The sequence below is a fragment of the Dipodomys merriami genome, unplaced genomic scaffold (assembly GCF_024711535.1).
Source record: "Dipodomys merriami isolate MVZ:Mamm:240054 unplaced genomic scaffold, mDipMer1.0.p SCAF_15, whole genome shotgun sequence".
Lineage (NCBI taxonomy): Eukaryota > Metazoa > Chordata > Mammalia > Rodentia > Heteromyidae > Dipodomys > Dipodomys merriami.
Window position 1 is genome coordinate 12,404,143 of NW_027202826.1, and position 17,524 is coordinate 12,421,666.

General features: G+C 43.2%; 1 protein-coding gene across 5 annotated transcripts in view; it reads right to left on the bottom strand.

The window, feature by feature from the left end:
- Fam13a (family with sequence similarity 13 member A) overlaps positions 1–17,524 on the bottom strand; it is a 191,163-nt gene that overhangs the window by 70,294 nt on the left and 103,345 nt on the right. For 2 of the 5 annotated variants that reach the window (XM_070022273.1, XM_070022272.1), the window contains exon 1: positions 12,768–12,944. The exons of the other annotated variants lie outside the window; for them this stretch is intronic. In XM_070022273.1, coding sequence (XP_069878374.1) covers positions 12,768–12,796 — 29 coding nt within the window. In that variant the 5' untranslated portion in view covers positions 12,797–12,944. Of the gene's footprint in view, positions 1–12,767; positions 12,945–17,524 lie in introns of those variants that run through there. 5 annotated transcript variants of the gene reach the window in all.

A 17,524-nucleotide genomic window follows, 5' to 3' on the forward strand; every position in this document is an offset into this window, starting at 1 on the left:
GTTAACTTCAAGACCATTTCCTGAAGACAATTTTACAAGTCTAATTATCAAAATATCTTGTGACGTGTGTTTCCCAAACACAAAAAAACTACATTAAAAAGCACTCAGCATGGCCAACACACTATGCCAAAAAGCTACCATGAAAAAAACTCATCATGATTTTATGTCACTATAGGAAAAGAATGTCTCCAGGTATATTACTTTCTTTGCTCAGAACAGAATATCAATGCTCACAGATTAAAAAATTTAGCATGAAAAATGAGCGTCCTTACAATAGCACACTTGGTTGCACATTCAATTAGTAATATTTGTATTTTGCTAAGAATGCCCCTGGGAGATGATTTTAGACAGCATGTGGCTCTGCGTATGTTCTTTAGTTGATTTGTTTGTATATGTGGCACGTGTGAGCGTGAGCAGGTGTGTTCCATCCTTACCCCCTCTATACGGTCACTCACACGGTATTCATTAGGATTGAGGGCCAGATAGCCACATTAATCACTACATTTAGACCTTCTGGAAATACAGATTTACTTCCTTGTGCTTCCTCCCTCATTCCTTTTATTCAACTGATGAACAAGAAAGTTCATCCAGGTGATATAGCTAGGGATATATCAATGTTTATAGAGCATCGTGGCCAGTCTGCATGCCACTAGCCCTTAACAAGATCACGTGGATTTCATAAGCAACTCGTACCTCCTTCAGCACTCAAAGTCCATTATCAATGCATTATGCCTGATAACATGCTAAGGTGATTATTAAAATGAATGAGCAGGATGTCAGGAATGCTTCTGGATAGAAACTCAGCTTGCTTGCTCAACTGGCACTCTACTGCTTGAGCCACACCTCCAGCCCTACTTTTGGCTGGTTAATTGGCGATGGAGTCTAACCAACTTTTCTGTCCCAGTTGGTTTCAAAATGAAATCCTCTGGATTTCAGCCTTCTGAGTAACTAGGATTGCAGGTGTGAAGCACTGGATCACTGCCAATGCATTTGTTTTAAATGGAATAACTCTTAATTTTTAAATCAATTTACTGGATTATAACTGAAGGCAATTTTAAGGCGAAATGATCAATGATAATTCTGCTCAACAGGACAAAATAAACTTTTGCACAAAATTTATAAATCAGAATGCAAAACAGATACTATGCTTTTATTACAACCCTCAAGCATCTGCTTACATAAGTTTATATCTGTTCCCAGTTTTCTGTCAAACTCAGTCATCATGATGTCATAAATGCTTTTTGTATCCAAATTCTAAATTGAGCACAACTTGTCATCTTTTAAATTTTAAATTTAGAATGCAGACTGACTTTTAATTCTTAAAAATAAGCCCACGTATTAGGAAAATAAAATGGGAATGTGTTATGAAACTGCACCAATGACAAACTGTAACAATTTGGAATTCATTCCATTTTCTTCTTGGTTGCCTGTATCAACCCCATGTTTCAATTTTTTTTTTCCTATTTGCTGACTCCAAATAACAGCTAATTAATTTGCCTTAAAAAAAGTCAAATACAACCCTGAGACATTTGGACCATCATTTCACTCACATTATCTAGTCCAGGGCTTGTTATCTTCAGCTATGTGGAATCTGGTTCTACTAGAACTGCCTGCCTGCAGGAGGAATATTTATCAATGAGATCCTACAACAGTGTACACTAAGATACTACAGCTGAAAGTGATCTAGATCAGACTGAGAATAAGATTCCTATGTAAGTAGAAACCTACGTAACTTTTTATACTTCTCAAACCTGGTAAATGCATATAAATAAATGATGCCCAGTCTAATTTCTAAACCGATGCCACAGAATGCTATGCTTATCATTTTAATTAGACAGCAAGCTAACTGAAGAATCTTGAAAAGCACAGTGTTTTACATGTCTAAGAAAAACCAAATACTGTTGGGATAATTCCCAGAGTGAGGTATTCAGAATGGATTTTCCATTATTAGATCAAATCACCACTCTATTCAATTTCCTTTGCAATTGTCTGCATAATTGGTCCAATTAGTTCAACTTTCTAATTGGTCAAAATGGCTGTGTACCAAAAAAATTAACATAATTTGCATACTTAGCTACACTCTTTAAATACATTTCCACTGATTCTGAGGTAGAACATTTACCTATTTTTTTCCTACACTCTTCAATATTTTTGTGTGTGTGTGTCCTATATTGAAAAGTATAGGATACACATACACACAAATGCTAAGGATTGAGTTTCGTGCACTGAAGAAAGCAGGAAAGCATTGGATGGAGACTTGAATGACAAGAAGTAAGAAGAGAGAGGAAGTAAGGGACCATGAAAGAACAGAGTTAAGCAAACTTCATTTTCTGGCTCTCAGCATTTTCCTGTGGGCTACACAATGTGCTAAGGAGAGGAATTTTCTTAGAAGACCGTGAGGAAAGTGAAGTTCACACATTTTCCTTCCTTCCTTCCTTCCGTCCTTTCTCTCCAAACATAAAGTACTACACGAGATGGAGTCTTTCCAGTTTGGCTACAGTCTGGAGTATCTAGCATGTTCCATGCCAGCTGGGCACTGAGATTTCTTTCTGTTGCCTAGGATTCAGTGTGCCCCCTCACAAAAAAATTCCAGTGAAAAACACCACCATAAAACACCACACACAACCCCTGCTCTTTTTGGAAAGCAAATGTTAAAGTTTCAGATCAACTCAATGCTAAATGTTTGAGGCTGAATTTGGGGGGGGGAGGGTGGGTGGGTGATATTTTACAATTCCTTTGTCTAAGCCCAGGCAGTTTTATTTTCATGCTTTGTTACTGAGAAAGGAACCCAAACAAAATGAGTACCTTTGCAAGAAGAAATAGATTTTCCTGACTGAAGGATAAACACAAAGAATGTCAGCTGTTAATATTCACAGGAAGTTGTTGTTTTTTCCTCCCAGGACTGGAATTGAACTCATGGATTTACATCATGTGAAGAAGGCAACTGCTCTCTGGAACCAGCAGTCTTCAATTCCTTGTCCCCAGGTCCAAAATCCACATCTTTCTTTTGCATGTGACCTTTCCATGACATTGGGTTTAGAGAGGGTAAACGCAAACCTGCACCTCTTTTAGGATCTAGGCCTTCCCCCTGTCCTGGGAGAAAACTTCAGTGGTAACGCCGGGTTCCTGGTGCTCAACCTCGGGGCACTGTGCCTCTGTCCACCTTCACTGCACTGCCGGAACCTGCCTCTGCCAATACCTTGCTCCTGGTATTGTCCATGCTTCCTCCACTGCTCTGCCTAGGGAATTCTGCACCTTTCATCTCAAGGGCCATCTCATCTGGAAAGCCACGACGAGCATGCTGGAGAGAGCTTCTTTGTGCTGCGGGCTGCAGGCTCACAGCTATGTAGGCACAGGAGGGTGGAATTCACCGATGGTGGAATTCACCGATGGTGGAATTCACCAGTGCAGATCTGCTTTTCTCTGCACTGCCAGCACCTGGCTAGGGACCTGTATCACTAAACAGAATCAGCATCATCAAGACTTTTCTGAGTGTTTACAGTACTGGATTAAATATTTGGAAAACACACACTGTTGGTAATTTTCAAAACTAATTATGACAATTAGAAGCACTCCTGGGTATGTATTTTGATGATTTAAAATGATCTCATTTTTTTTCTTAAGAACTTAGCAGGACTGCACCTGGGTTGTGGATTTCCCCTACCCCTTTCTTCTCTCCCTCTCTCCCTCTTCCCTCCCTCTTTTCCTTCCTCTTTCTTCCTCCCCCACCTCTCTGTCTTTCTTTCTCTTTCTGCCAGTAGCAAGCTTGAACCCAAAGCCTCTTGCTCTTGCTTGGCTCTTTTGCTCAAGGCTAGCATTCTATGACTTAAGCCCTACCTCCACTTCTGGCTCTTTGTTGGTTAATGGGAGACAAGAGTCTCAAGGACTTTAGTGCCCGGGCTGGCTTTGAACTGTGATTCTCAGATCTCAGCCTCCTAAGTAACGAGGATTACAGGCGTGAGCCTGTTGCTTGTCTTCCATCTTTTCTTAAGGAAAGAAAAATAATGTCTTTGTTTCAATGACACAGTTAGAAGCAGGAGTCCTGTCATTATGCCCGTAACATAAACACTGCGAGCAGTGTGGAGCAGGAAAGGATACGTTCAGGCAAGGGAATATTTGAACACAGTCTTGCCACACTCTATATTTGTTTGTTCTGGCTTCTGAGCAGGGAAAGAAAATTATTTCACTCCACTGCAAACTCAAAGGTTGTTTGGAGCTGGGAAAAAAACAAAACAATGTTTGGTTTTGTCTCAAAATTATTTTCACAGACAGCTGGAAGCTTTCGTTTGTCTTTGAGCTCTTGTTCAGAAAGGCGATGGTTATCATTAATTTAGAGGAGAGTGCTTTAGGGGAGGTAGTTATTTAGAGTATAAAATATAGTAGCAACTTTCTTTTGGGGAGGGTATAACTGAGTAGATAAGAAAATACATTTAGACCATTAGTAAATAAGTGAATGCGTTTCCAACTCCAGTCACTGAAACATCAAAATAATACATAGATACCTGCAGAAGGGGCGACAGAAACAGTATTTTTGCTAATGTCTTTCAACATTTGCTGTTATTACAAATTTCTTTCACTTCTTTTGGTGGCATTTGGGTTCAATTTGGGTTCAATCTCAGAGCATCAAGCTAGGGTGGTGCTTTACCACTTAAACAAAACCTACAGCCTAGATTTTTACCAGTTACATTTAAGATAGGGTCTTAATTCCCATCTGCTTCAAGCTGGGACCACAAGAGAATCCCACGGCATCCAGCTCCCTTGCATGGAAATGAAGTCTCAGAACTTCTCTGCCTGGGATGGCCTAGAACCACAGTCCTCTGAGTTTCAACCTCCCATGTGACTCGGGGTGACAGCTGTGTTACTGTCTAGTTATCTCAAGAACTTTGTCTGCCCAGGCTAAACTTGAACTATTATCTCAGCCTCCCAAGTAGCTAGGATTACAGGCATAAGCCAACATGCTCACCTCTGCAGTTTTGTTAAGCATCTATTTGTTATTAGAACCATGGACAGGTACTGTAGATACACACACACCAGCCAAGAAGATACAGTCCTAAGCCTCACAGAATCCCCAGGAGAGCTGAGAACTGAAACCACAAGTGTGAGGATTCTTAGAGAAGAAGAGACAGACAGCTTCTACTGACTGAGATCTTACTCTAATCAGCCTGGCTTTTAAGATGCTGTTCATTTGTAGTCATCGTCCCAGCAGGTGGCTCTTTCCTGCAATTGTAGCTACTCAAGAGGTTGAGATCTGAGGATCTTGGTTCAAAGCCAGACCAGGCAGGAAAGCCAATGAGACTCTTATATCCAATGCACTACCAAAAAAATCTGGAAGTAGATCTGTGGCTCAAGTGGTAGAGTGCTAGCTTTGAGCACAAAAGCTCAGGGATTGTGCCCAGGCCCAGAATTCAAGACCCAGAACCAATACAGAAAACAACAACAACAACAAAACCCACACAAAATCTCATTGTCCCATTCAATCCTCAAAGACAGCCTAAGAGGAAGGTATTACTAACTCGATTTTTAGATAATTGAGGAAGGAAGTTGAACTGTAGAAGGCCCCAGAGGCTGACAGGGCTGAGATTTCAGTCCAGTCTCTCTGAAGCCAGCAGCCCACCGCTTCATCTGGAGCATAATGCAGTCTGGCAGGTTAGGTGAGGCTGCACAGGACCAAGGCCTAGAGGGAGGGAACTTCAAGGGTCATGTAGGCATGTAGGGAGAAAGATAACGGACAGCAAGAGAACACACAGAGACAAGAGAATGTGCCTCAAAGGTATTGGAGATGAGCACGTCACCTGTCACACAGGGCCAATGGACGCCACTGGAGATAAAGGGGGGAGGGGTGGTCCTGAGGGTTGGTTAGGTCCAGGAGTTGAAAGAGAAGGCAAGTCACATATAAGAATACCACCCATATCTGGGTGCTGGTAGCTCACGCCTATAGTTCTAGCCACCCAGGAGGCCAAGATCTGAGGACCACAGTTGGAAGTCAGCCCAAGCCAGAAAGCCTGTGAGACTTGTCTTGTTTATTAGAACTCCATGCTTTTGGATAACAACAGACTCTTCTTTAGTAAGCTTATACTAGGAGGAAATTGCTTTGCTTCCCAAATACATACCAGAATGGACTTCACACACCAGTGGTTATTGTTTAGACATCCCCCTCGAGTGTTTCCCACTGTTTCTTTGCACATGACTGAGAGTGATTTGGTTCTGGGGGTTGAGCTTAACTATCTGGAAAATGGAGATGGTTTTTGATGATCTCCAAGGATCCATTTGGCTCTTAAGTGGAGTCTATTTTTTTATAACCCCCCAAAGCTATTTACCCATCTATTTATGGCAGCATTACTCACAATGGTCAGCAGTTGGGAACAGCACAAATGTCCAACTGAGGAAATGTGGAGCAACATTTGATCTATTTGTAGATCAGAATATTAGTCACTCATAAAAAAGGGATTAAGTACTGATACCTGTTACAACACAGATGAACTTTGAAACACATCATACTAAGGGAAAGTACTTCACAAAACCTCACAGATAATAGCCGCCATGAAAAACCCAGAGTAGGCAAATCTATAGAAACAAAACAGACTAGGGGCAGCCTGCTGAGATGAGGGTTGATAGCTCAACAATAATTTCTTTATAGATGATGAAAATGGTCTAAAAACAGTGCTGTGTGCTGGTGGCTCACACCTGTAATCCTAGCTACTCAGGAGGCTGTGATTTGAAGATTGAGGTTCAAACCCAGCCAGGGTAAGAAAGTCCGTAAGACTCATCTCCAATTAACCACCAGAAAACCGGAAGTGGAGCTATGGCTCAAAGTGGTAGAGAGAAAGAACTCAGGGACAGTGCCCTGGCCTTGTGTTCAAAAAAGACTGCTGCACAACTCTGTATATATATTAAAAGCTATTCAATCAGACACGTTAAATAAATATATAGTATACTAATGATAGATTAAAAAAACTGTCTAAAGTTATTTTTATGTCTTAAGGGAAGGATCAATAAAAGTGCATTAAGAAGCTTTCATAGAGTACAAACTATTTCTGTGACAACTGATTCTGAGTAGCACATACAGAAAAAGCAGCGTGAACAGCTTTGAGAGTTTTAAGACATCTAAATTTGCTCCTGTTTTCAGTGGCTTTTCCCAGAAACCACTATGGGGAGCACTTCCTAATCAGACAATGCAGAGACAGAGGGCCGCCAGGTTCTGTTATCAACACTCATATTCGTGGAGAATAGTAAGACTGAAAAACCCAAAGAAAGGTAAATAAAGAATGAAAAAGAAAGGAAAAGGAGCCAGTAGAGAGATTTGAACTCAGGGCCTCATGCTGGCTGGGCAGTATACTCTACTGCTTAAGCTGCTCACTCAACCTTTTTTTGTGTGTGTGTGAGAATACTATACAGAGGGGTTACAATTACATGGGCAAGATAATGAGTACATTTCTTATCAAGCATTGTAGCCTCCTCCTTTGTTTCCCCTTCCCATCCCTTCCCATCCTCCCCCCAACCCCCACCACTGAATCCAACCCCCCCCCCAATTGTAAAGTTCGTTTTTCGACATAACAATTTGTACATCTCATTGTTGCAATGGGTCCACCTGTATCCCTATTTAAACAATTTGTTTTTTCCCTTCCCCTCCACAAATTATACCAATATCAAATACAGTGAAAGCAGGTCACCCAACTTTTTGGCTTTAGTTTTTGTAATTGTTGTTTTGTTTTTTAGATAAAGTATTTTATTTTTGCCCAAGGCCAGACTCAGACTGTAATTTTCCTACCCATATCTCCCACTACATAGCTGGGATTTCTGAGCTGAACTATTATGCCTGGCTTGTGTATGGAGATGAGTTTCCCTATCTTTTTGCCTGGGCTGGCCTCAGATCATGATCCTCTCAGTCTCTGCCTCCTGAGCGGGTAGGATGACAGGTATGAGCCATTACATCTTGCTAGCACATTATTCTTCTGATCTGGTAGTTTTATTATCTACAAAACAAACAAAAAACCCCTCTCATACCCAGTAACTGTCAGAACCTCCCCCATAAAATAAGTTCCCCGATGGTATTGCTTTATTGTCTAGATTACGAACATGACCAGTAAGTGGTCAGGGTCTGGATGCACGTGCACTTCCTTTCCTTCCATTTGTCCCACTGCACACGCTGAACGCCTAACACGGCCACTTTCCAATGCAACAGGCAGAGTGATCTTACAACTTGAAAACATCCCCTCTGCACTCCAGATTATCATTTTTATTTGGTGCAATTGGCAAATATTTGGGCTGCACAGATAATGGCACCACCATGCTGGGACACTGGGCTGCACAGATAATGGGGCCACTATGCTGGACCAGGGCCTGCCAAGAACTTGTGTGTTCCCAATGACTTTGTGTTTCTACCAAATATAGGTCGTTTGGGTGATGAAGGGCAAATTCAGATACCCAACCTCACCCAGGGTTTATCCAGATGAGCTGTGACTTACTACCCTGGGTACTGATGGGGAAGAAGGACTCCCAGGGAGGTGAGGAAGGAGGTTGAAGGTAACTTTGCCATAAGCACCAAAATCTCTCTCTTGACCACCACACAGAAGTCTCACATACCAGACCCTCCTTCCCTGGCCGGTTCCAGGTGAACTCCTGTATCATTTCCACATAGTCAAAAGAATCCTCTACAACAGCCATGCTTAGAAAGACCCGATAAATTCCACCGGCAAGAAGCTGCAGTGAAATCTTTGAATATTGGTTAGCTAATACATGCTAATTTGTCTGTAAGTCTTCTTTGAAGAGCCACTACAAGTTGGAATTATACAGCATAGTTTTCCAGATGAAGTAAAAACACAAAACAGGCAATGTCCTTGACATGACCAATTTCAGCTATTGACTTGGGTGCACAGATCTAGGACTGAGCTAGATGTTTTCACAAAGATGTCGAAGCACTGAAACCGAAGGCAGTGAAGTTGGTGATTAGTGCTCAAAGCTTCATCTTTTACTGTTCTCCTCTGTGGGTATGGATTAAGTGAGGGGCTATTGGAAAGTTAATAGAGCCAATCAGAATGCTGCTATGAAAACTGAGTTTTGTCATGGACTTAAGACTTAGAGGTGAGCCTCTGCTTCTTAGCCTGGTCAAGTCTTCCTATGTGCTACCGGATGCAGATCCTCATCTACACATCCACTCTGCAGAGGAAAAGCCACAATGGGTTGTGACTCATGCAAAGAACCTCAGGTCTAAGCTAACCTAGGTTCTGATAAAATGGACTATCTCATTAGGGACCCGAGCTTAGCTGAGTCACCTCAGCCAAGTTTTATTTCAATTCTTAACTGTTTCTCTCCCTTTAGTTTGGTTATTATTTTACTTCTTTAAAGGACTTAACTTTTTCCCAGAAGAGGAGAATATTTATGTAAGGTTATGCTGTGTGCTGAATCTTATCATTAGTTATAAGAAGTAGCATGTAAATATTTTAGGATTTAGAGTGGTAAAATTTATGTCAGATCTTTAGTAAAATCCTACCTTTATGTTATTTGCAGTGAACTGTAAGAAATGGGTGCTTTTACACAGAGAGAATTTTCACTATTTCGCTTTGACAGAAAATCATGAGTTTCTAAATAGTCAAGTCCATCCTGGAAACTCTGCAAATCACATTACACAGTTAGCATGAATCATGACGGGAGCAAAGGGCTTTATTTCACTCTCTTTATTAAGCCCCTTTGTTATTCTTATCTTAGTTATACATTAGCAGCAACAAAACCTTTACATGCTTTTATAGTATGTGAAGAAAGACCATTTATGGACATTAGAAGCTAAGGAGACATGACAGAGAAAACGTGCCTTTGAATATGATCAAACCCTCCTATGAGGTTAAATAAAATACAGGGTAACATTGCCCATTGGGACACACCTCTATTATTACACTAATTATATCACGTATTACCGTAGTTACCACATGATATTGCAATTGACTGGTAATGTGTGTACAACCCTTGGTAGTCAGCAGCAAGGCTTAACTTGTGACTACATGACCTTAGGATGGAGCACTGTTGCCTGAGAGAAATTATTTAACAGTATGGAGAGAGAATGTGTAACAATATTCTAAGTTATTTATTTATTTTTTGTCAGGTGGTGGGGCTTGAACTCTGGGCTTGGGCACTGTGCCTGAGCCCTTCAGCTCAAGGTGAGCACTCTACCACTTGAGCCACAGCGCCCCTTCCTGTTTTCTGGTGGTTAATTGGAGATAAGATTCTCATGAACTTTCCTGCCCCGGCTAGCTTTGAACTGTGAACCTCAGGTCTCAGTCTCCTGAGTAGCCAAGATTACAGGTGTGAGCCACCAGCATCTGGCATACTCTAAGTTTTAACACGCAGAACTGATGATCTAGTAAAGAAAACACCAGTTATGAAAAGAACTCACATAAGGTCACATGAAATCCGCCTCTTGGAGATGCTGAGTGAGATGGAGTTAGATTCCACCACAGACCAGCTGTCAATGGCTTTGTACAAACTCTAATCATTAACCAGGACTCCCAGCTGGGTTTCTCTTAAGGGTGGAAGATCTGTAGGAGAGCAGGTTTAGGGGGGCTTGTGAAGACAGACTTTCCTTGCCTGTCCCTAGATTGGGATTCTCTCAATATAGGAAAGGCTGGGTACAGGAAAGGATTGCTTTTAAAAGCAAAATTGCCAGGTAACTCTTAGGTACCCAGAGTAGGAGAAACAGATCTCTCTGCTTCAGTAGAGGGAGCATACATTGCTTTACTTGTGTTCAAAGCTCTTCTTTTATACTTGTACTTCTAATTCAGTTTGGTGCACAGGAGCAGAATGATTCAGCAGACATACTGTCCTAGCTTGGCAAGCGTCCTTGAAGCAGGTGGGCTGGGAGGGTGGGGGTGGGGGTGGGCATGGGCAGTCAGTGACCCTTATGCCCATGACAAGCATAGGGGACCAGCAAACAGCAAAGACTAAAGGAACTGAGATCCGAAGATGCAATTCTATAGGGGCAGGAATGTATTTTGCATAAATGCTTAAATGTACAAGGGATCCTTCATGAAGAGACATAGACACACACACTTGGTCCTTGCATTCAGCAAGTTTATGATCAAAGGTGGCAAAGCCAGACATCCAGAACTTGGGAACAGTGTTTCCCCTTGACCTGGACAGGAACCGGGGATGTGCAAAGAAACAAAAGTGATGATGCAGCATTCTTGAATGCCAATTCAAATCCTTGCTAGATTTATTTCTACTCTGGTTACTGATAATGATTAGCCATGCAAACTAATTTTCAGAAATTATACTGGCTTTCTCGTTAGCTGTCATCAACCTAATTGTGTAAACAATATTTTGGCAGTGGAATGACTCGTTTTTTAAAGAGTTATTACATTATCAAGTAGCCATGGCTGACTTTAATAATAGCCAATACTCCTATCTAGAATACAGCCTACTAAAGACTCTTAAGATCCCACATTATTTTGAAGGGGGAAAAAAGACCCCAACGACCAGCTGGAAATCAATTCAAGACTCCAGAAATTATACCTGAATTTGCTTCCTTATGTCTAGACTGTAACACCTAATTAATTAGAAACATTTAAAGCACTTTCTCCTGCCTTAAATCATGAAAAGAGATTCTCTGAACACCACATCAGATTCCCATCCCCATGAATCCATCTGTCCGTGTACAAAAAGCAGGTTTACCTCAGACTCAGTGTATCTGCGGGAACCATCTCGCAAATTAAAAAAAGGTACTTCGAGATCTTATTTGTATTATTAAGACATAAATGGTAAGGGAAATCTGTACAGCATAGTTTTTGTTTTTGTCTAACATTTTGTTGAGACATCGTATTTCCTGTTTTGTCCTTTATCATCTCCCAAATCCAAGCCTGCACAGGAAGCATGCGGAGGGAATGAACACCACTACACGCCAGCCACATGATGATCGGACTGGTAAAAGCAGATCTTCAAATCACAAGATTCCACCCTGGACTTCTCAGAGACTGTGAACATGCCTCCGTTTTCTGATTGTGAAACTGGAAGGCTGGCTGGATGCAGTCATCCCCGAGGTGGCTTCCAGCTCCCCATCCCGGACACATTATTTACTTATCCTTTGCTATCTTCTAACCAGCACCTTCCTCTCCTTTACCTGTCTCTGCTTTAGTCTCCCTCCTGGACCCCAGCTCCCACCTTCTGTCCATCCCAGTTATTATAAGCATGAATAAGCCAAACTGGAATCCTCTGCCCTGCTATTCTTCACATTGGCAGTTTTAAGACAAGTGCCTGCCATGTAAGCAATACATCTCCTACAATTATTGAAGGGGAAATAGTATCCTTAACATCTGTCTTCACTGATTGTAAGGCACGTATAGGTAGCCGATCCTCGCCTACAAATGGGCCCATCCTGAGACCTTTCCGCCTTCTGACATCTCTCAATCTGGAGTTGCCCTGGACCTGCTCAATAGATCCCTGGGTCTGTGTTCCCCCAGGCTGCAGAGATCCTAGCTCCAGAACTGCTTCCATTCACCCAGGGATCTAATCAATAATCAATACAGCAGCCCAGCGAGACAGAGCAGAAACTTGGGGTTCAAGAAAGAAAATTCGGTGAAAGAACAGCCTCACACTGAAGTGTTTCTGGTTCCAGGCGCAGGGGCTTCAACTCCACACTTGTAGTGCCTTCCTGCAAGACGCCAAGTCTGACCAAGTTAAACGGCTTTGCCCGGCTCGGAGCACAGCTCGCCGAGCGGGGAACTTCCTTTTTCTTTCCTTTTCCTTTTTTAAAAGCAAGCAGAGGAGGGCAAGGGCACTACCTTTGCAGAGGCATGATTTCACACGCCATCCTCGCGGGGACCCTTGCGAGGGGGAGTCCCCGGGGCTGTCGGGTCTGGTCTGGCGGTCCGGACGGTGCCCGTCCCCTCCCGGGGTGGAGCTGGCCGGCGTGCGCCCCGCGCGCCCCGTGCGTCCCCGCGCGTCCCCGCGCGCTCAGCCTCCGAGCTGCGGGCTCCGGGCTCGGGGCTGCGGGGCGGGCGCTGCTATTTATCCGCCGCCTCCCTGCGTGTGCACCGCAGTCCACTTTGACCTTTTGTTCCAGGGAAGCAGCTGGAGCCCCAGCCAATCAGCGGAGCGGCTGCCGCGGTGCGGAGGGGCGGCCGCTGCTCCCTGCCCCTCCTCCCTCCCCCTCCCTCCTCCTCCCTCCCCCTCCCTCCCGCTCCCTCCCGCTCCCTCCTTTCCTCCTCCTCCTCCTCCTCCTCCTCCTCCTCCTCCTCCTCCTCCTCCTCCTCCTCCTCCTCCTCCTCCTCCTCCTCCTCCTCCTCCCCCCCCCTCCCTCCCTCCCTCCCCTGGTAACTTGAAACTTTGAGCCTTTCCACAGGCTTGTCAAGTCCTGGGAAGGCAACCAATAAACTACAGCAAGAAGGAGGAGGAGGAGGAGGAAGAGGAGGAAGGGGAGGGGGCGCCGCGCCGCGCTCCAGCCCCGGCAGGACCTGCACCTCCCCGGGAGACACCGACACCTGTGGGCCAGGACGCTGCACGCTTCGCTTTCTTGACATTAAGAAAATAAAAGTCGGCCAACTTGGGCGAGCGGGAGCCCGGCGCCCCCACCCCCGCCCTCCCCACGCTGGCGTCCCGCTGGTGCGCCCCCCCCCGCCCCCCTGCCCTCCCCACGCTGGCGTCCCGCTGGTGCGCCCCCCCGCCCCCCCTGCCCTCCCCACGCTGGCGTCCCGCTGGTGCGCCCCCACCCCTGCCCTCCCCACGCTGGCGTCCCGCTGGTGCGCCCCCCCCGCCCCCCCTGCCCTCCCCACGCTGGAGTGCGCCCGGCGGTGCTGGCGGGCCCGAGGACTGCGCCCCGCGAGGCGGGGAGGCCCACTTCAGAAAACTCTAGTTACATTCTTATCTGAAGAGTATCAATAATCACATCCCTCCTCCCCCCTCCTCCCCCTCCCCCTCCTACTCCCCCCTCCTACTCCTCCCCTCCTCCCCCTCCTCCTTCCCCTCCTCCCCCTCCTCATTTAGAACATGTTACTACGAATATAGTTGCTAATCCACAGGTACAAGCATGGCAAAGAATACTACTAGAAAGACGCTTCGGTGATATTTAATTCTTTCATATTACCAAACTTGAAAGCATTACAAGACAGCTCAGACCACTTCCACTAGTTAAAATATATATATATATATATATATAGAGAGAGAGAGAGAGAGAGAGAGAGAGAGAGAGAGAGAGAGCGCCAGTGACTCACACCTGTAACTACTTACTCAGGAGGCTGAGATCTGAATAGTTCAAAGCCAGCCAGGGCAGAAAAATCCTTGAGACTCTTCTTTATCTCCAATTAACCAGCAAAAAGCCATAAGTGGAGGTTTGACTTAAGTGGTAGAGAGCTATCCTTGAGTGAAAAAGTCAAACAAGGTCACTTGGCCCTCACACACATACACAAAAGATAAAATACATCAGAATAATGTTGGAAAGGTTATAAATGCTCAATAATGATTAGTGTAGCATCCCAGTCAACAATGTAAAAAACTCCTATTATCTGATTTCCATCTTCTCCTCTTGGCGACCTTTCTTAGTAGTCTCTCTATGAATCAGACTCCAACCATGAGTCATCTCTACTCCCCTTAGCCAAATCTATTGATTGCAAAGCCTTCCCTGTCTGATCAGTCTGCCTAGGCCAACTGTAGTAGTAGGATAATCTCCCTGACTTCATTTACCATGTCCCCAGTGCTGTCCCCAGAGCTCACATTTCACGATCACAGTGAATTTCCCACTCTGGTTCAAACCTGCTCAGTCAGCCTTTCTGCCCCACACTTGAATAGCTCCCAGTGGTCACCACCCTTTTAATGAGAAATTTAGGACTCTCCCTGGTTAAATTGTTTCTCTCTCCAGTTTGGCTTCTCAAACAAATGAAGGATTTATTCCAGATATACTTGGATCACTAATATCAAATCTGCTCTGAACTTTTCTTTTCTTTTTTGGGGGGGTCCGGTCATGGTGCCTGAACTCTGGGCCTGGGCGCTGTCCCTCAGCTCTTCAGCTCAAGGCTAGCGCTCTACCACTTGAGCCACAGTGCCACTTCTGGCTTTTTTCTTTTTGCTTATGTGGTGCTGAGGAATGGAACCCAGAGCCTCCTGCACGCAAGGCAAGTGCTCTACTACTGAGCCACCTTCACAGCCCTCTCTGAACTTTTCTGTTGAGACATTTTCTCATGCTATCCCCTAGGAGTGGAATATTTTCCCATTTTTGTTCCCTCTGGGCAAATTTCTGTTCATACTTCAACCCTATTCAAGTTGGAATAAATCTCTTAACCTGTTTGAACTCACATAGGACTTGGCATCCATTATGATATTTATAATTCCTCTCCAACAGCTTTATTATTCCTTGAATCAATCTATCTACCTATCTATCTATCTATTAATTTCTTTTTGGGGGTTCATTGCTAGAGAAAGAACTATGCCTTTTCTGTAATCCTTATCCAGAGAAAACACTCAATAAATGATGAATAAATTAATGGGCAAATAACTCTTGAGGTTCTAATGCCTAGCTCCTTTGTTTACATTTAAGTTGATCAATATTTCCAGCAATATTTCCCACTGCAGGGTTCCAGTTAAGAAAAGCTAAATGCCTTAAGATAATAGCAATCAAAATTGACTTAAGAAATAAACCAGCTGGGCTATACATTAAGTATGATTACAGAAACATCTTTAAGCTTTCTCCATTACTCAATCTCTCCTCAATCTATTTGCTTTTTCACACTATGGTTTGCAGATTTCTGATTTTCTTACATAATTCTTCAGCACATTCCAAGGGTTTGGTAATATCTGTGTTTGCCCTTGTGTTATCAAGAGCTATCATTGCTCCAACAACAATGTGGCTATATTTGCTTTAATTTCAACACCAATGAAAAACAACCAAGGAATCAAGAACATTTCTTGACCAAGTTCACTTGTTTTCAGATACCCTTTTAGAATCAGATTTGTTTTTAAAGACATTGGCTTCCTAAGACCTAATGGCATATGAAAATAGATTCTTTCTTGGAAGTTTGGTAACAAGGTGCTTCTTGGGAAATTAGTTTCCCCTCAAATGTACTTTGTAAACTAGCCTTTGAACAATGCAGCATAAGCAATGCTTCACAAGACACTCACATATATATGCAAATTGAAAGGCCTAAATCTGATATGAGTTTGTTCTGATTATCATAATCATGAAGCCAAGATTTTTTTGGTTGTGGGGCTTGAACTCTGGGCCTGGGCGCTATCCCTTGGCTCTTCAGCTCAAGGCGAGCGCTCTACAACTTGAGCCACAGCGCTACTTCCAGTTTTCTGAGTGGTTTATTGGAGATATGAATCTCTTGGAGTTTCCTGCCAGGGCTGGCTTTGAACTGAAATCCTCAGCTCTCACCCTCCTGAGTAGCTAGGATTACAGGCTTGAGCCACCAATGGCAGTTGAAGCCAAGATTTTTAAGACACACAAAATTTAGATACTCCAGCATTGCTGTACCGAACTCTTAAAACTAGTTCTCTAACAGTCTGAATTAGAGCAATAGTGAATTTCTTGGCTTAATATAGGCCAATATCGTTGTCAACATTATCACATCCACAAAATGTCAAAAAAAGTGGATGAGTATATACCATGCTCAATGCAATAGGTATGGAAATGAAGAAGGTAATATGAGCTATCACTCATCAACTGAAGCCAATAACAAATACCAGTGTCCACAGCTCTTCACCATTCAACAATTCAATAGCCCTTCAACATAGTAAAGTATTAAACTTACACACACATACATACACATAGATGTCCTTTCCTCTTACATATATAAAATACAGAACATATTATCTTATAATAGCTACCCTAACACCATGGCTCTATAGGGACTGTAAAATCTCTTACAGTTAGTGAGTCAACATTGTGTTTGTGTGTGTGTTTGTGTGTGTATCCGGGTGTTAGTTTACAAGCCAGTTATGTTTGCAATGAGAGGAGTAAGAGGAGAGAGAAGAGTCTTAGGGGAAAGAGGAAGATAGGAAAAAGTGGAAAATCAAGTATTAAATTTTATTCTTTGTGTATTTCTTTTATAAACAATTAATACTTGGAAGTAGACTACAAGTCCTTTTACATAAAGAAACTGGAGTATTTCTTTTTCTCCCTTTTCCATGTGGAAGTAGGGTTCGAATGAGGATCTTGTACTTGGTACGTGGGTGCTCCAGCTCTGAACTCTAGCTCCAGCTGCTTCAATTTGGGATATTTCTAAAACTATTTATAAAATCTTATAAAAAATCTTTAGAAAGCCAAACAATGACACTAAGCTCATGCTAACAGGAATAAGGAACGTCTAGTTAGGTAAATTATGTTCTTCAGTAACAACAAAATAAATATGCCTATTTTACTCAATGTCAAACTATTAAAATAGTAATCAACCTAATTAAAATGTATTTTCTCATTTATTAATTAGACTTATCTCTTCTATTAGGAGTTTGCTTTTAAAAAAATTCCCACAGTGGGCTGGGAAGGTGGCTTAGTGATAGAGTGCTTGCCTTGCAGGCAGGAGGCCCTGGGTTTGATTCCTCAGCACCA